Below are 19,738 nucleotides of genomic sequence, written 5' to 3' on the forward strand. Positions count from 1 at the left end.
CCCAAAGTACATTTTTGGGGTCCCACTTCTTTGTAACCGTTTTGAAAACAAATGATAAATGTATGCATTATCCTGTTATATCTCACATTCTATATTGTGTATTTTGAAAAAGGTTGTCATAAACGTTACTTAATTCATAAAAAAAAAAATACAAAAGAAAACACATTTTTATGCATATGTTAATTTATTCAGTTATAAACATTCATTCACTTTCTTCTTCCCTTCATGGATCTAAACTTTACCGCTGCTGGGTATTTCTTTCTATAATTTTATTGTAATATTTTGAACATTGTGTTTGTTCTGTTTTTGGCCAAAGTAAGACGAAGAAAACAATCTGAAGTTGTCTTTATTTTTCAGTTTTAATGCCATGATTTTAATAGTCCGGCCTGCGTGTGCACAGGTTTTCCCCAATGCGGCTCCTGAGCTAAAATGTGTTTGACACCCCTGCGGTAGAACGTCGATTTACGAACCCCTCGTTACACAAACTTTTTGATTTACGAACCACATACCAAATATAAATATGCTTTGTAGGGTTGTCCTGATGCTAATATTTGGGTACCGGTACCAAAATGTATTTTGATACTTTTCAAAATAAAGGGGACCACAATAAATGTCCTTATTTGCTTCATTTTAACAGAAAATCATTAAAACATATATTTCTTATTGCAATCAAAAAACAATGTTGTCATTAAATAAGATAGTGAACCTATATAGACACCTTTTATTTTAGTAGTAAGTAAGCAAACGAGTTACAAAGGCTTTTAATTTGGCTGCGGACATGCAGTAACATGTTGTGTCATTTCCTATTATATCATTTTGTCAGTATTATGAGGGACAACTTCTAGAAAATGATTTATTAATCTACTTGTTTATTTACTGTTTTAATGTTCCACTTCTGTTAAAATGTAAATAAACAACTATTCTACTGTTGTTTGGATACTTTACATATGTTTTGGGTGATACTACAAATTTTGGTCCTCCAATACCAAGTAGATACAGGGTCATACATTGGTCATAATTAAAGTTCGTATTTCCTGGGTTTATAAACAATAAAAAAGTGACAACAGATTTTGTGATAGTAAAAAATATCAATGTAATCATTATAGTATCGTCTATATACGGCTTTGGTAGGATGTCTGTGTAGATCTTCCATGGCATTTGTTTATATTCAGGAGCGCGAGCTTGCTGATAGCGGTTCGCTATTTTATCCTCCTACAATGCGTAGTGATGCATGTTTAGCTATTCCTCGTCCTGCAGAGATGGTACTTGTAAGGACCGTCGTTTATTTGTCGCCATAGAGGCGAGGATTTAGAAGTAGCTAAAACACTGCCGACTGCGGATGGACGTTAGCCGCTTGCGAGCTCCGTTTTAAAGTACCTCTTGCAGAGCGGCGCTTTAGTGTTTATAGCTTCATCTTTATTGTTAGTTTTTAGGCCAAAATGCATCCATTTTACCCTTTTATGTGTGACTGCAGGAGTGTTATTTTTCAGAAGCAGTATAGTAGCAGTATTGTACCGTTTTAAATTTATTAGGACCGCCATACCAAACAAACCTAATGCTTTTTTTGTCCAAACCGTGTTTTAGTGTTCGAACATTTCATCCCCAATTGTGTGCCTACAGCACATCCATTGTGAGCCGGCTCAGCGATTTCCGTGCTAATTCAATCAGAAGAGCAGTGCTGTCGTTAGCTACTGTGCCAATTGCTACTTGTGTGCTTTTTAAGTGTATCTTACACTTTGTACAGCATTGTTGTAGTGATTTAAGTTGCCAGCATACCTTGCTAGCTCAATATGAGTACAAAGAAAGAAATGCACTAGCAATGTGTGGTTTAAAACAGTGTTGTCGACATTGTCTCCACCACTCCTTCCCCTCCCACTTTCTTCGGTTGAACTTCAAGAAGATTAACCAACAAGGTAAAGTGGATTTTATTTTGTATTCCTAAGCATTGTAGGGATCTGGCTGTTAAAGTTAAGGAATTGTGTGATTTTAAACTGTAAGTGAACCACAAGGCTAATGGCTACATAAGTGGAAGTGGGACAGTTGAGGAGTTGTTGTTTTTTGGCTTTATTTGATTTTATTAAATTGAAAGTTTATCCATCACCACCTTGTTATATCTGTTGGATTTACAGTCCTGTATACCGCTTCATATCGTGCCCAAAGTGTACAAACCTTTACTAAAATATGGACTTTTGTCACTGGAGCCCATTATTCTTATTTGCATTGTTTCTTATGGAAAAATATATCAAACTTTTATATTTACAAACCGCGCTAAAGAAGCAATTACGTTTGTAAATCATCTTTTCACTGTATCTGCCAAACTTACTTGTTGTGAATCTATCAGCGAGTGCCTCTGATTGGTCCTCAACATACAGTGCAAATAGAGCTACTGAGTACTCCATCAGTGATGTCAGTCCACTGAGACCATATGAGCTCACAGGCCCAACTTCCACCTGCAGAAGAAATCAAAGCGGAATTCAGTTGATAACAGTTCAGTCTGTGTGATTTGGACTAAAGCATGTTCTACATGTAAAGCGACTTTGGGTACTTAGAAAAGCGCTATATAAATCCCAGTTATTATTATTATTATTATTAAAGCAGGGGTCTCAAACTCAATGTACCTGGGGGCCGCTTGTTGTCAAGTATTCACATGCAGAATCACGTTTAACCACGTGACTAAATCTATCAACGGCCTTCAACAACAGCATAGTGACTATGTCCTATGGTAGGCAACTGCTACTACTAGTGAAGGATAATAAACAACTGTGTTTACTGTGTGAAGATGTACAAACCCAGTTTCCATGAGTTGTGACATTGTGTTGGATGTAAAATAAACGGAATACAATGATTTGCAACTTTTCAACCCATATTCAATCGAATGCACTACAAAGACAAGATATTTGATGTTCAAACTCATAAACTTTATTTTTTTTTTGAAAATAATAATTAACTTAGAATTTCATGGCTGCAACACGTGCCAAAGTAGTTGGGAAAGGGCATGTTCACCACTGTGTTACATGGCCTTTCCTTTTAACAACACTCAGTAAACGTTTGGGAACTGAGGAGACACATTTTTTAAGCTTCTCAGGTGGAATTCTTTACTATTCTTGCTTGATGTACAGCTTAAGTTGTTCAACAGTCAGGGGGTCTCCGTTGTGGTATTTTAGGCTTCATAATGCGCCACACATTTTCAATGGGAGACAGGTCTGGACTACAGGCAGGCCAGTCTAGTACCCGCACTCTTTTACTATGAAGCCACGTTGATGTAACACGTGGCTTAGCATTGTCTTGCTGAAATAAGCAGGGGCGTCCATGGTAACGTTGCTTGGATGGCAACATATGTTGCTCCAAAACCTGTATGTACCTTTCAGCATTAATGGCGCCTTCACAGATGTGTAAGTTACCCATGTCTTGGGCACTAATACACCCCCATACCATCACAGATGCTGACTTTTCAACTTTGCACCTATAACAATCCGGATGGTTCTTTTTCTCTTTGGTCCGGAGGACACGACGTCCACAGTTTCCAAAAACAATTTGAAATGTGGACTCGTCAGACCACAGAACACTTTTCCACTTTGTATCAGTCCATCTTAGATGAGCTCAGGCCCAGCGAAGCCGACGGCGTTTCTGGGTGTTGTTGATAAACGGTTTTCGCCTTGCATAGGAGAGTTTTATCTTGCACTTACAGATGTAGAGACCAACTGTAGTTACTGACAATGGGTTTCCTAAAGCGTTCCTGAGCCCATGTGGTGATATCCTTTACACACTGATGTCGCTTGTTGATGCAGTACAGCCTGAGGGATCGAAGGTCACGGGCTTAGCTGCTTACGTGCACTGATTTCTCCAGATTCTCTGAACCCTTTGATGATATTACGGACCGTAGATGGTGAAATCCCTAAATTCCTTGCAATAGCTGGTTGAGAAAGGTTTTTCTCAAACTGTTCAACAATTTGCTCACGCATTTGTTGACAAAGTGGTGACCCTCGCCCCATCCTTGTTTGTGAATGACTGAGCATTTCATGGAATCTACTTTTATACGCAATCATGGCACCCACCTGTTCCCAATTTGCCTGTTCACCTGTGGGATGTTCCAAATAAGTGTTTGATGAGCATTCCTCAACTTTATCAGTATTTATTGCCACCTTTCCCAACTTCTTTGTCACGTGTTGCTGGCATCAAATTCTAAAGTTAATGATTATTTGCAAAAAAAAAAAATGTTTATCAGTTTGAACATCAAATATGTTGTCTTTGTAGCATATTCAACTGAATATGGGTTGAAAATGATTTGGAAATCATTGTATTCCGTTTATATTTACATCTAACACATTTTCCCAACTCATATGGAAACGGGGTTTGTACTTCTAGTTTCCCAGCATGCTTTGCGGCACTTGTCTTGCAAAAAGTTGTATAGGTTACATGTTAGGCGTTAACATAGTTGTTCATTATTCCCATAGTAGCAGTAGTTGCCCTGTGTGTGCTTGTTGAGCTGTCATTTTGTGTTTGTACGGTGGTTGTAGTTAATGTTCTGTCTAGAGCAGTGATTCCCAAACAGTGGTACTTGTACCACTAGTACTACACAGGCTCCATTTAGTGGTACACCAAAGAGTCACTTGATTAAAGTACAGTGATTTTTTTTTCCTATACTCAAACACAGTGTTACTGTCCAAACTGTATGTAATGTTATAGTAGCCAAACATATTAAATATACCGTATTTTTCGGAGTATAAGACGCTCCGGAGTATAAGTCGCACCGGCCGAAAATGCATAATAAAGAAGGAAAAAAAAACATATATACGTTGCACTGGAGTATAAGTCGCATTTTTGGGGGAAATTTATTTGATAAAATCCAACACCAAGAATAGACATTTGAAAGGCAATTTAAAATAAATAAAGAATAGTGAACAACAGGCTGAATAAGTGTACGTTATATGAGGCATAAATAACCAACTGAGAACGTGCCTGGTATGTTAACGTAACATATTATGGTAAGAGTCATTCAAATAACTATAACATATAGAACATGCTATACGTTTACCAAACAATCTGTCACTCCTAATCGTTAAATCCCATAAATTCTTATACGTCTAGTCTCTTACGTGAATGAGCTAAATAATATTATTTGATATTTTACGGTAATGTGTTAATAATTTCACACATAAGTCGCTCCTGAGTATAAGTCGCACCCCCGGCCAAACTATGAAAAAAACTGCGACTTATAGTCCGAAAAATACGGTACTTGTTAAATAAAATCTCTGCCTTTTTTTTTTTTTTTTTATATACTTAGGCCTATTACGCTACTGTATTTTAATGTTGGTCATTATGGGGGTACTTGGAAAGCCAAGTTTTTCCTCAGGTGGTACTTGGTGGAAATAAGTTTGAGAGTCACTGGTGTAGAGGTGTTGAAGATTTCCACAGCACATTTAACTATTAGTCACCCAGGGTGCACATGCTGCTTTTACACTAAGCTGCTGCCTAGAGGAGGCTAACTTTCGAAAGCATTGTAAGCATTATATACTGCCCTGTACCGGCTTTGAGCACATAAACTATGCCCCACGCAACACACGCACATTAATTATGTTAGTTGTCAGCTAATGATAGCGTTTCAGCACAGTTTAGCCACTATTGTTAGCTATCACTGAATGTGTAGCGTACCATAACAACAACATGACTGCAAATTGTTAGTTGCTTTTCTGGGACTGCTTTTGTGTATGTACACGGACTGCAAGTTTGAGACCCATGGTTTAAAATAAATCAAACGTTATAGGAATATGTAGGGGTGTGCTGCATGTACTTGTGCACATGCATTGCTCATAAGCATACTTGCCAACCCTCCCGGATTTTCCGGGTGACTCCCGAAATTCAGCGCCTCTCCCGAAAACCTTCCGGGACAAATTTTCTCCCGAAAATCTCCCGAAATTCAGGCGGAGCTGGAGGCCACGCCCCCTCCAGCTCCATGTGGACCTGAGTGACGTGTCGACAGCCTGTTTTCACGTCCGCTTTCCCACACAATATAAGCAGCGTGCCTGCCCAATCACGTTATAACTGTAGAATGATGGAGGGATAGCCTCCAGGAAGAAGTAGTGGACTACCAAGTGCTTGGCAGTGAAGATCTTCCTCAGGAAGCAAAGATTGACCGGTTTTGGGCCATGCTAGGGAGAGATGGAAGATTCCAGACTCTAGTGCATTTGATGAAAGCACTTTTGTGCGTGCCACACAGCAATGCATCACCAGAGAGGGTGTTCAGCATGGTTAGAAAAATAGTGACAGAGAATAGAACAAGGATGGACAATTCAACCCTTAACTCAACAATGAGTAGATGTCTTATGTGTGTGTATATGTGTAAATAAATGCACACTGAAATTCAAGTATTTCTTTTAGTTTATATATATATATATATATATATATATATATATATATATATATATATATATATATATATATATATATAATAAAATAAATATATATACTTTATATAGCTAGAATTCACTAAAAGTCAAGTATTTCTTATATATATATATATATATATATATATATATATATATATATATATATATATATATATATATATATATATATATATATATATATGTATGTGTGGGAAAAAAAAATCACAAGACTATTTCATCTCTACAGGCCTGTTTCATGAGGGGGGGGTTCCCTCAATCATCAGGAGATTTTAATGGGAGCATTCACATACCATGGATTATATAGGGCACAGAGTGGGTGGGTACAGGCTGGCGTAGGGGCGTGGTGATTGGCTCATGTGTTACCTAGGAGGTGTTTCCGTCTGTGGCGGCATGCTGTTACAATTTCGCTGCGCTTGTTGAGGGATGACAGATCTGGACGGTAAATAATAAACAGTTTCTCTTTCAAGCATAGGTTGCATCTTTTATTACCACTATTGTAAGGTGTGCTGGATGCAAGAATTTGCCATGTTATTGAATATTCAACATTATTGTCTTTGAGGTCCCAAATGTGTTTGCTGAGTTCTGTGGTATTCCGCAGGTTTTGGTTCCTGAAAGAAGCCTTGTGATTGTTCCATCTGGTTTTGAATTCTCCCTCGGTTAATCCTACATATGTGTCGGATGTGTTAATGTCCTTGCGTATTACTTTAGATTGGTAGACAACTGATGTTTGTAAGCACCCCCCGTTGAGAGGGCAATCAGGTTTCTTTCGACAGTTACAGCCTTTGTTGGTTTTGGAGTCGCTCTGTCCGGGGGCCGACGGCTCATTTGCAATTGTTTTGTTGTGGTTTGAGATGATTTGTCGTATATTGTTCATACAGCTGTAGCTCAATTTAATGTTGTTCTTGTTGAATACTTTCCTTAGGGTGTTGTCTTTGGGAAAGTGTTTGTCAATCAGATTGAGGAATTTGTGTCCAATGTTAGTTGAGACGTTTTTGCTGTATGGGGGGTTGTACCAGATGATGTCGTTTCGTTTTCTGTTCTTTTTTGGCTGGTTTCCTGGCGTGGGTTCATAGGTGAGGGTGAAATTGTATCCGCTTTCATCAAGGGCTTTTTGGTACGGGGGGGTTGCTTGGTCAAATTCAGCTTTGCTAGATGACAGCATCGATAGCCTTTTATTAATTCCGGTAGGTATTCTTTTCGTGGTGGTGGGTGGGTGGTTGCTGTCATGGTGCACGTATTGGAGTGTTGTGTTGGGTTTCGTGAATGGTTGGTAGCTGTTATTTCTCAGGTTGAAAGTGACGTCAAGGAAGTTGACGGTTTGCTTGTTGGCTTCAATCGTGATCCGTAGGCCGTTCTCTTTGAAAATTTGGCATATGCACTTCTTGGTATTCTCGCTGCTCCTTGGCGAGGCGCGACACACTGCCAGTCCGTCATCACGGTAAATACCAAGGTTCAGATTGAGGCTAGCGAGCTGGGAGAGGAGGAAACTTCCAACGAGTTCACACGTTTCTGCTCCGTCAAAACTTCCCATAGTGACGTCAAATGTTGCATTGTTCTTTTTTTGCCATGGTGTACTGTTGTGGATGAGAATGGAGTTTTTTTGCATGGATGATGATGTTTCTTTCGTTGCCTGTGATTGAGTCGTAGTCTGAGGCGAAGTCTAGTGCTTGAGTCAGTAGGTCTTGCGTGATGGAAGGGTAAAATTCTTCGATATCAAAGGAGATAAAGTTGTGCTGTTGTTTGTCTTGGATGTTGTTGAACCATTTGATTACTACTGCTGTAATTCTCCATTGGTTGAGTGGTGTTTTGTCCTTGATTTTTGTGTTGACTCTGTCCAGGATTATTTTGCTGATTTTTCCTATTTCAGATTTAGTTGGGTTTATTAGTCGGCATGTTGGGTTATTTGCGAAGTTGGGTTTGTGGTCCTTCAATGTGATGAAGGCTTCCTTGTTGGCTGTGGCGTCCACCCTGTCCTCAATGTCCAGTTCAGCCGCGATCCTTTTATTTTCCAGGTGGATGTTCTGTAAGGTGTTGGGTTGCGCTTTTTTGTATGATTTGGTGATGCTTCTGTCCAGTAAGGTGTGATGTTCTGGTATGTCCATTCTGTAGAAGTTTGTGGTTTTATCGGCAGCTATGATGAGGTTGTTTACTTTCTTGATGCGCTCCTTGTCATTTTTCAGCTTGGTGAGGAGTGGGTTGCGGATTGGCTTGAATTTGACTGATTGTATCATTTTGAGCATGTCGTTCTCAAAATCCTTTAGTTCCTCAACTGTGGGTGGGTTCTTGGTAGATTTGAATCCGTAAGTTTTCTTTTGCGTTCCTTTTGTTTCAGGGTGGAGGAAAAAATTTGCTTTCCACCGCATCCTTCTTAGGAAGTGTTCCGTCTTTTCTATGAGCCTTAGCTTGTAGTCATTCTGCGCGGGTATGGGAATGTTCTTCGTGGAGTAGTCGATGTTGAATTTTTCCATTTCTGATCGTCGTACAGTGCTCAACAAATGTCAATTTGGAGCGGAGTATATGTCTTAATAAGGTTATCCAAAAAATAGTGCTCGATACCGTAGTAGAGCGCAATATGTATGTGTGGGAAAAAAAATCACAAGACTATTTCATCTCTACAGGCCTGTTTCATGAGGGGGGGGTTCCCTCAATCATCAGGAGATTTTAATGGGAGCATTCACATACCATGGATTATATAGGGCACAGAGTGGGTGGGTACAGGCTGGCGTAGGGGCGTGGTGTTTGGCTCATGTGTTACCTAGGAGGTGTTTCCGTCTGTGGCGGCATGCTGTTACAATTTCGCTGCGCTTGTTGAGGGATGACAGGTCTGGACGGTAAATAATAAACAGTTTCTCTTTCAAGTATAGGTTGCATCTTTTATTACCACTATTGTAAGGTGTGCTGGATGCAAGAATTTGCCATGTTATTGAATATTCAACATTATTGTCTTTGAGGTCCCAAATGTGTTTGCTGAGTTCTGTGGTATTCTGCAGGTTTTGGTTCCTGAAAGAAGCCTTGTGATTGTTCCATCTGGTTTTGAATTCTCCCTCGGTTAATCCTACATATGTGTCGGATGTGTTAATGTCCTTGCGTATTACCTTCGATTGGTAGACAACTGATGTTTGTAAGCACCCCCCGTTGAGAGGGCAATCAGGTTTCTTTCGACAGTTACAGCCTTTGTTGGTTTTGGAGTCGCTCTGTCCGGGGGCCGACGGCTCATTTGCAATTGTTTTGTTGTGGTTTGAGATGATTTGTCGTATATTGTTCATACAGCTGTAGCTCAATTTAATGTTGTCCTTGTTGAATACTTTCCTTAGGGTGTTGTCTTTGGGAAAGTGTTTGTCAATCAGATTGAGGAATTTGTGTCCAATGTTAGTTGAGACGTTTTTGCTGTATGGGGGGTTGTACCAGATGATGTTATATGATATATATATATATATATATATATATATATATATATATATATATATATATATATATATATATATATATATATACATATATATATATATGAAATACTTGACTTGGTGAATTCTAGCTGTAAATATACTCCTCCCCTCTTAACCACGCCCCCCACCACGCCCCCGTCCCACCCCCGACCACGCCCCTCCACCCCACCTCCAGAAATCGGAGGTCTCAAGGTTGGCAAGTATGCTCATAAGTAATTGTACAACTGAAGTAAATCTATAGAACTTAACATTTGAAAGTCACAAAGTTGGTCCACAATAGTTTACAAACTAAATACATGCGAGACAATGCTGAACACACACACACACCTCCTCTGTGACCTGCCCGTGTGTTTTGACCCACATGATACGATAACCCGTAACTCCTCTTCCTGAAGCGTCCCAGCTGATGCGTGCCGAGTTGTGGGTGATGTCAGAGAATTGGAGGTTACTTGGGGGATTCAGTGATACTGAGCAGAAAGCGAGAGGATGGCAACTTCAGAAAAAAATATTCCATTCTCACTTGACACTTCAATAGGGACACCTGGAGAATCTTATGAGATCCAATACAGAAGTCATATAAAAAATGTGCGTTTACAAAGATAATATTGCTTAGCTTTGGTACTGAATAATCAGCTTTGGTATTCATTTAACAATATGTTTATTATTGTGATTGTGGTTGCAAGAGAGTATACATATAGTGCATAAATAGGAGGATCTAAACTTTTTCCAAGGAAGAATACAGAAAAACTGTAATATACATTTCATACATTTTGTGCATTACAGAAGTATAGAAATAGTGTAGGTCAAAATATCTCAAGATTTATAAACAAAAACAAATCATCTTAGATTTCTGTTATAGGTGACAAGAAAATTGGTGTAAAATCTAGTAAAATAATTGTGTGAATTACAGAAATATATAAACACTATAGGTCAATATATCCTGAGCTTCATGAGAAAAATAATGTAATCTTAGATTTGTGTTATAGGTCACAAGGCAAAGTAATGTGAAATCTAATAAAATATATAATTAAAAGGATGTCAAAAATAACAAGTTAACTCGTGATTACCGGTAACCACAAAAAAATATCACATTAATCATGTACATATGCAGATGAATCACAAAATTCATTTTGACTGTACATGCTCTTTTATCTTAACTGCGGATGGTTACCTAAAAGCGTGGGTTGTTATACGGTCAGTGATCAGGCCAATGCTAACCCACTGCAAAAATTAATGAGGAGACTGTTGTGCTTGCTAGCCAATTTCATTTCAAAAATAACTTTAGATAGTACTGTCAGCAATTTTTGAGCAAATAAATGACTTGCATTCAATTAAAAAGTTGTTTTTTTAATACTGTATGACATTATGGGTGTACCCCGCCTTCCGCCCGATTGTAGCTGAGATAGGCTCCAGCGCCCCCCGCGACCCCAAAAGGGAATAAGCGGTAGAAAATGGATGGATGGATTATGACAATAAAATACCATTTGTGTCCAAATATTGGGCTCATTTTTAAGTTAATTTATATCATGCAAGTAAGTGATAACCTGTGACTAATCCAAATTCAAAAGTGTAATTAAGCTTTTTTTTTTTTTTTAAATAACAATTTGACAACAGTAATATTTATTGTTGCATGTATTATATTGATTGACTGCTAGAAAAAGAGTTTCAAGCCAAATATGGACACCCCAGATCGACACTACTGAAAACCACCAAAAAATCTAATAAAGGACGGTTGTAAAATCTGCATGTATTTAGATACTGATGCAACTTTTGTGCCATTTCACGTCCAAGACGCTCATCACAAAACAGTACAAACCATATCACTCACACGTAGTTTGCTGATTCGTAATGGGGTCACTGGCTTCCTCTCCATACATTGCATAAACAGTGACGGTATACTCAGTGTGTGGGATCAGACCATCCAACTTCAGCTCTGTCACTGCATCTGACACCTTGACCTGTAGACAAGAACACACAAACTTCCTCAATAAACACAAAACTATGGTCGATGAGTTCATTCAAAGTGGAAACTTAAACATCTCATTTATTTTAAACGTGACCTCTTTCTCGTCCATGTCGCCGTCGCCTGTGAGCGGCGCATAAAGCAACATGTAGCCTGACGCTCCCTCCACACTGTGCCATCTTGCTTTTATGCTGTTATGAGTCACATCGAACAGCTGGAGGCCTGTCACTGAGGGAAGAGCCACTGCATATGTACAAGACCACATACAGAGAAAATGCAATTAGAGCAAGAAGACTGGCAAATGTTAGATATTAAATATTTTTATGGACAGGTTATCAACAGGCCGTTGCACAATCCTTACGAGAGTACGTTTGAGTAGAATATTATTTTCTGCTTCGTCCACCACAGCCAACCTGCTACCTTCCAAGTAACAGTACTTTTAGACTATCTGTGAAGTAGCACAACATGGACTGTTCTGCGAAACAGCTCTACATGCAATATCTTCAAACATTTAAACACAACTTAACTATATTAATAATTTAACACAAAGCAGTTTGATCAGAAAAGTATACAGAAAAGTAAACACAACAATGCCAAATTTTAAATCTTGATTTGTAGACTGACAGATATAATATAGTATGTGCTATATTATTTTGATCCTATACAATTTTGCAAGAGGGATTTAATTGGAGTTCAAAACAAATAAGAAAGGCTGTCACACATGCTGGACGAGTCTGTGTTTAATACAATTTGCTAAAATGAATTAAATAAACACTGTAATACATGTAAGGGTATTGCGTAAATTACTTTTGTCATTCTACCAACCAACAATGTTAAAATAGGAGAAGTTTCCATTGTTTGGTTGCAAGTTTGTTCGCAAAATAACTCAAAAAGCTTTGGGCAACTTTTCAGGAAATGTCTGAAATGAGATAAGGAAAACTGATTAGATTCTGGTCCTCATCCAGATATTTCCTACATTGTTACCTTATGTTTACGCTTATGGGTGTATGCTCGCAGCCAGATGAAGACAAGATAGAGGAGACATACAAGAAGGTTCACTTCGTTTCTTTTACTACGCTAAAAATAGCTAAAAAAATGATCAGCAGATTTGTATTAAAAAAATGTCGGAAATTAGATAAGGAACAAATAATTACATTTTGGGCCTGATCCGGATCCCCGACTGGATATAAGACTTTTTTAACTTTTCGGAGTGAGGGCCTGGCCATTCCTGTTGATATTTACTGGTACATTTTAAAATACCTCAGCCTGTGAGCGCATAGTGTTCCACGACCAAGCACAACTGTAATATTCAAATCTTAAAGCAGCCCTTCCATTGAAATGAATGGAAATACATTTAATCTGTGCTTGGCCTAGCTTCGTCTAATTTAGCCAAGTTAAGGGAATGCTGGTCAATAGGGCTGAGATAGCGAGTAATGACGTTGAAAAAGCGGATATTCCTAGTTATGCTATCTCCCATAGTCAGTGTGGTAAATAAGAGTGGACACTTTTCAGGTGATGTGCTAGGAGTGTTACTAGGCAGCAGTGGAAGCGGAGAGGACCACACCCGTGTTTGTAGGGCAGCAAAGCAACAGATTCTCCTGTACACCCAAAACAGCTTCAGGCGGCACATAAAGCCAAGCTCCGGGTGAAGGAGCAAGTCTCAACAGAATGAGGATGTCGGATGAAGGCTGTGGAAGTTGAACCGTTGCTAAAGATTTTGTTGGAAAACAAAGATATTTTGATTTCGAGTTATGAGCTAATGCTAGCAAGTAGGACCGGATTTTTGGGCACGGCTATTTTGGCGTTCACTGTGGCATTACACCATCTAGCAGCCCAGAAGCCCATAACTTAAATTGCGCTTGCAATTTAAAGCAAAACAAAAAGCCGAAAGACACCTCGTATTTCAAAACACCCGTAGATTAAGGTACTCGTAAGTTAAGGTACCACTGTTCAGGAAAATTCCTAGGAAAATGGGTAAAAATTGATTTTCATTTTCATTACAAAATGCCATTAAATTAATAAAATAAATAAAACAACAAATAAAACAAGATTTTGACAGGACTCGATCTCCTGCTCCTTGGATTAAAACATAATTTTATTAAGAACTGCGGCATTTACTCTAAAACCCAATGGGTTGTTAGCGTGACTGATATATTTTATAGCATTTAATAATGTAACATGTTGTGGTTAAGCTCCCAGCATGCACTGCAGACAATTGTTTGTTGGCAGCAAGAGTTCAGGTGGTGTCACTGTTGGTTAAATGTCCTCTTCTTGACAAAAAAGCAAGTTAATTTGGGGTTTCCAATCTCCACACATTCTTGCAATACTAGTCCAAGCCTGCCACATTGGTGTCAGAAGTGGGATGGGATGGCAGCTATGCTGGAGGAGATTGAATAACTGATCTCACGTATTCATGTGATGGAGAAGGCTCAACCCAAGAAACTTGGAGACATCTCTGCAAGAATAATTTCTCCCATTGAAGTGCTGGCCGGTCATCTTAGTGGAACCAGTGATCCTCGACCAGTGAGGAGTGATTGCTGCTTGGAGGTGCAGTAAGGAATGACCATACAGCCAGCAGCATTGAAGGAGAGTGATCGCCGCCTCGTGGCCCAGGAAGGAATAACTGTCCAGCCAGCATCAGCGAGGTAGAATGGTGCCGCAGGGCCTCTACAGGTGAAGGCTGGCAGGCCGCCTACAACCACGCTCACGAGCAGCTACAGTGCTATCAACAGTGCTTCACGGCCTGAACTAAGGGCCGATGAAATTGCCCCGTTATATTGGAGAAGATTCCCTGGAGACTTATCTCCTCCAAGTGCAGTTGGCTGGTCAGTTTATGGCGGGTCGACAGAAGAGATAGCAGTCCAAGTCGCCCTCGCCCTGGAAGTCAGAGCACTGCAGATCCTTACCGATATAGAACCACAAGAGAGACTGAATTGGCTAGCTATCGAGGAGCACTACAGCATCGTGTTGGTCGCCGCACCTACACTGATGATGCTTGGGCCAAGCTAGTCCGCTGCCAGACGAAAGAAGGCGAACGTCTGGTTGCCTACACCGCAAATCTCCGCCTTTATGCATGTCAAGGCCACCCTTCCTTTGACGCTGCTGCACAAGAAGCTTGCTCTCCAGGCCTTTGTTCGGGGTCTACAACCAGAACGACTCCAACAGCACAGCCACCTTCTTGCACCAAAGACTTTGGCTGAGGCCCTGACTGAAGCAGAGCGGGTTGAGCACATACTGGGCACAAAGCAATAGCCACTCAACATGAGGCATATGGCTCATCAAGCAGACTTTGACGTCAGTGACCCCGAAGAAGTCACCTGACAAGCTATCAGCACACCCCTTTAACGACCCCGCAAGGAAACAAGGAACCAGGTTGCCTAACGGCCTACAGAGGGATGCTACCAATGTGGAGAACCAGGCCACATTGCGCCCTACTGCCTTGTACCAGCTACAAGAAGCCCAGCCCCTTACCCTTCATCAAACTAGAACAAGGTGGCACAAGGGGAGTTCTGCCATCCCCAACAACCCAGTTCTCCCTCACCCTGCCACATTTCTGGTCGCCTGGGGCTAACTCATGGACTGTACGTAGACTGTGACATCGATGGCACCAAGTGCAGAACCCTCGTGGACACTGGGTCCACTATTTCCCTCATCCGGCCTGGAACGTTATCTGGGACACAGTGCCAGAACCCAAAGGGTTGGAACCCCACCAAGCTTTGTATCACCACAGTCACCGGCTAATGCACCAGAACGCTAGGGAATAAATCCCTTCAAGTGACTGTTGCGAGTTGCAGGGTGGGCCACAAGTTCTGGTTAGCCCACAATCAAGACTCCTGCATTATCGGGCTGGACCTACTGGCTAAGTGGGAAGCTGTGGTAGATGTAACCAAAGCCACACTGCACCTGGGCTCTGAGACTGTAGCACTCCAAACCACTGGAAGGGAAGGACCCATGAACCCATGGGGCCACAGCAGCATTATCTCTTGCCAAAGAGTAACATCAACCGACGGCCGTCAAGACTAAGCAAGCGAGGGTGAGGATCTGTACTGCAGAAGTAGTGAGGGCTTGGAGGCGGAGCAGGGACGTCAACTTTGTGAGTTACTGGACATGTTTCCCGACATCATTGCAGCAAAGGATGAGGACTGCACACACACCGGTTTGGTACAGTATGACATTGACACTGGTACCTCACATCATCTGCCTTTGGCCACGCCGTTTCCTCCACACTCAGCAGGCTGGAGCGGAACACAAAATTAAGGAGATATTAGAGGTGGGTGTCACTGAGTCCTCCACAACTGGGCGCCTCTAGTGGTCAGAAAGAAAGACGGCACCTGGTGTTTCTGCGTTGATTACCACCGTCTCAACAAAGTCACACGCAAGGACTCCTACACGCTGCCCAGGGTGGACGAAGCCCACTACATCTCTGGGTCATGTTGATTCAGTTCCCTCGATCTCAAGAGCAGCTACTGGCAAATGGAGCTGGCACCAAAAGCTAGTCCAAAGACTGCTTTCCCCATTGGCAGTTTAAAGTGAACACCTCAGCCACTTTTGAGCACCTTAGACACAGGATTTTGGCTGACATTCTCCAAAGACACTCTGTGGTCTACTTGGACAACTTTCTGGTGCATGCTACGGACTTCGGGAGTGCGCTGATTAACTTGGAAGAAGTCTTTCACCCTATCCGCAAGGCGGGTCTGCGCCTCCACCCCAAGAAATGTCACCTTTTCTGGCAAGAGACCTCCTTCCTGGGTCATGTGGTCAGTGCAGCAGGTGTGTCCACCGACCCAGCGAAAGTAGCAGCAGTGAGAGACTGGCCTGGCATTGGAGAGCTTCCCAGGTGGCTGGAGACACTGCAAGACTACGACTTCGAGATATGCCACCGGGCAGGTCGTCTCCATGTCAACGCACACCAGTGACGTGCGGTGAGGTTCATGGCTGGTGAGGCACTGACTTCATCACAGTCAGATTTACAATCATATGAACCCTAAAGAGTATCTTATTCACCATTTGATTGGCAGCAGTTAACGGGTTATGTTTAAAAGCTCATACCAGCATTCTTCCCTGCTTGGCACTCAGCATCAAGGGTTGGAATTGGGGGTTAAATCACCAAAAATGATTCCCGGGCATGGCGCCGCTGCTGCCCACTGCTCCCCTCACCTCCCAGGGGGTGAACAAGGGGATGGGTCAAATGCAGACGACAAATTTCATTACACCTAGTGTGTGTGTGACAATCATTGGTACTTTAACTTAACTTTAACTTTACACATACAAACTGTAGCACACAAAAAAGCACATTTAATAAAAAAAATTTTATTATGGTCTTACCTTTACTTATTAATTAAGTCCATGCGCCGCTGTTGTGCTGGATTAATGAACCCCCTGACGGGAGTGTTATATCAACTAAAGCCCTCACATAAACTTTCCACGTGCAAGATTGAATCTATTTAAAAAAGTGTAACCGAAGGTTTATAAATGTTGCCTATACTGTATGAAACTACAAAATAACAAACACGGAGGCTCCAGTTTACACGAGGACCACTTTATTTACCTTCTTTCAAAAACCTCCGCAACGTGTCATCACTTCCGCTCTTAGCGCCTTCAAAATAAGAGCTCAAGGCATATACTGTATAACAGCGCATAACAGGAATTTAACATCACAAAGAGGAAAGCCCATGAAAATAGGTTACAAAAGTTATTTAATAAGAAGCCAAAAAGTGCAAAAACAATAATGTTTGTGTTGGAGGAGTTGTGAATTAGGTACACCTGCAGTCTGCAGGTGTACCTAATGTTGTGGCCCTGCAGTCATTCACAACTCCTCCAACACGAACATTATTGTTTTTGCACTTTTTGGCTTTTTATGAAATAACTTTTTTAAATAGATTCAATCTTACACGTGGAAAGTTTAAGTGTGGGCTTTAGTTGATATAACAATTCTACGGCGGGGGTGCAGGAGGCGGGATTACTGGAGCCTCAGCCAGTGCGTCTTTTGCAGCCGTTTTATGATCGCTCAGCACAAGAAATACGTTACACACATACAGTTGTTGACAAAATACACTGTACATTATATACCTCAGCTAACTAAACTATGGAAATGTATAATATAGTTCATATAACAATACGGTCTCACTGCACAGCAGGCCAGCAGTTAGCCGAGTCCGGAATCCATGTTGAGGCACTGAGTGACGTGCCTCAACTGGCTGCTGTTCACCGCACCGTCTCTTCTCAGTATTTGAACAGCAAATGTGAAAATTCAGCGATTTTGAATAAAAATAATCTAAAACTGGTGAAGTTAAATGGAAAATAACTTTATAGTATAATCACTGGATACATATAACAATTTAATTATTTTGTTTTCTTTTTACATTTTTTTTCTTTCCATGATGGCAGGTGAGGCCGCGCCTCACCTGCCTCTAGTGACTGCACGTCACTGACGCACACGCACTATCTCGCCAGCCCTGTGAGGAGGAAGAATACAGGTACTGTCAGCACGTGGAAAAACAGGAGACAGCGGCTCCTGTGATAGCAGTTTTATGGACCAACTCAGTTGATGACTCTGTAAACCATGACCCCAGACCAGAGGAAATCGATCTGGAAAAACTTCAGTGCCGACGACCAGCATTGTCAGCAGTTTCGGCTTTCGACCCTAAGACTAAAACCCTCTACTCTCAGTGGTCTAGTCTCCTCAGCTGTGATGGTTTGCTACATCACCACTGGCAGACCCCTAGTGGCGGCAACATTCTCCAGCTCCTGGTGCCCCACCAACTATGTTCTCAAGTGCTCAAGTTTGTTCATGGTTCGGTTGGAGATGGCCACTTTGGGGTTACCAAGACCTTTTACCGCCTCCAGCCCCGGTTCTACTGGCCAGGGTGTCGCCAGGATGTGGAGCTTTATGTTCATCGGTGTGGCATCTGCACTGCAAAGAAGGGGCCCAACCAGCGCTCGCATGCCCCCCTTGCAACAGTACAGGTGGGGGCTCCCATGGAGCGTGCTGCTGTTGACATCCTGGGCCCCTTTCCGATCACGGAGCGGGTTAACCGCTACATTCTGGTAGCCATGGACTACTTCACCAAATGGCCTGAAGCCTACGCAATCCCTGACCAGAGTGCCATCACAACCTCGAAGTACCTTGTAAATAAGATGTTCTGCCACTTCGGGGTGCTGGAGGAGCTGCACAGCGACCGGGGGAAGAACTTTGAGGCTCCAATGTTCGCTGAAGTTTGTAAAAGGCTGGGCATCAAGAAGACCCGGACTACACCGCTGCATCGTCAAAGTGACGGGCTGGTTGAACAGTTTAATGGCACCCTGGCCACCCAACTGGCTATCCTAACCAGTGTTAGCAGCAAGACTGGGACCTGCACCTGCCCTGGTCTTATGGGCATGTCGGACAGCAGTCCAAAAGTCCACTAAGTGCACCCCTGCAGCTATCATGTTCAGACATGATCTCTGTACCCCTGTGGACTTAGTATTCGGTCCTCCCCCTGAGACTTAAGTGGTGGGTGGGTTTAGGTTGGTTTAGACTATCTCTTCCATCTTCGAAAGAGGCTTCAGGAGGTTCATGATCTAACTAGAACAGCCCTCGCAGATGCTGGGTCTCGTCAGAAGCGGGTCTACGACACACGTTGCAGGGGAGAGGACTTCAGGTCTACAGCCCTGAGAAGAAGAAGGGCCTTCCCCAAAGCTGATGAGCCACTGGACAGGACCCTATACTGTGCTGGAGAGGCTGTCAGACGTTGGGTACAGAGTGCAGCTGGTCAAGAGAACCCGCGTGGTGGTGCTCCACAGGGGCCGGCTAGCTCCCTACCAACCTCTGAGCCCTTCAGGGGATCGGGGGGGGGGGGATCCTTGAGCTGGCACTGTACCTTCAGAAATCACTGCGAAGCCATTTGAGCTAATCCGACGGCAGCGGCAGCTTCCCCAACACC

The 19,738-nt window shown here is 42.0% G+C and overlaps 1 protein-coding gene across 7 annotated transcripts in view; it reads right to left on the reverse strand.

Moving 5' to 3' along the window:
• Positions 1–19,738, reverse strand: part of col14a1a (collagen, type XIV, alpha 1a) — a 367,796-nt gene that overhangs the window by 213,954 nt on the left and 134,104 nt on the right. For all 7 annotated transcript variants that reach the window (XM_061953441.2, XM_061953406.1, XM_061953424.1 and 4 more), the window contains 4 exons: positions 11,914–12,059; positions 11,682–11,811; positions 10,181–10,320; positions 2,324–2,450 (listed from right to left, as the gene is read on the reverse strand). In XM_061953441.2, the coding sequence (XP_061809425.1) occupies positions 2,324–2,450; positions 10,181–10,320; positions 11,682–11,811; positions 11,914–12,059 (543 nt within the window). The remainder of the gene's footprint in view (positions 1–2,323; positions 2,451–10,180; positions 10,321–11,681; positions 11,812–11,913; positions 12,060–19,738) is intronic.

Source organism: Nerophis lumbriciformis, linkage group LG04, assembly GCF_033978685.3.
Source record: "Nerophis lumbriciformis linkage group LG04, RoL_Nlum_v2.1, whole genome shotgun sequence".
Taxonomy (NCBI): domain Eukaryota; kingdom Metazoa; phylum Chordata; class Actinopteri; order Syngnathiformes; family Syngnathidae; genus Nerophis; species Nerophis lumbriciformis.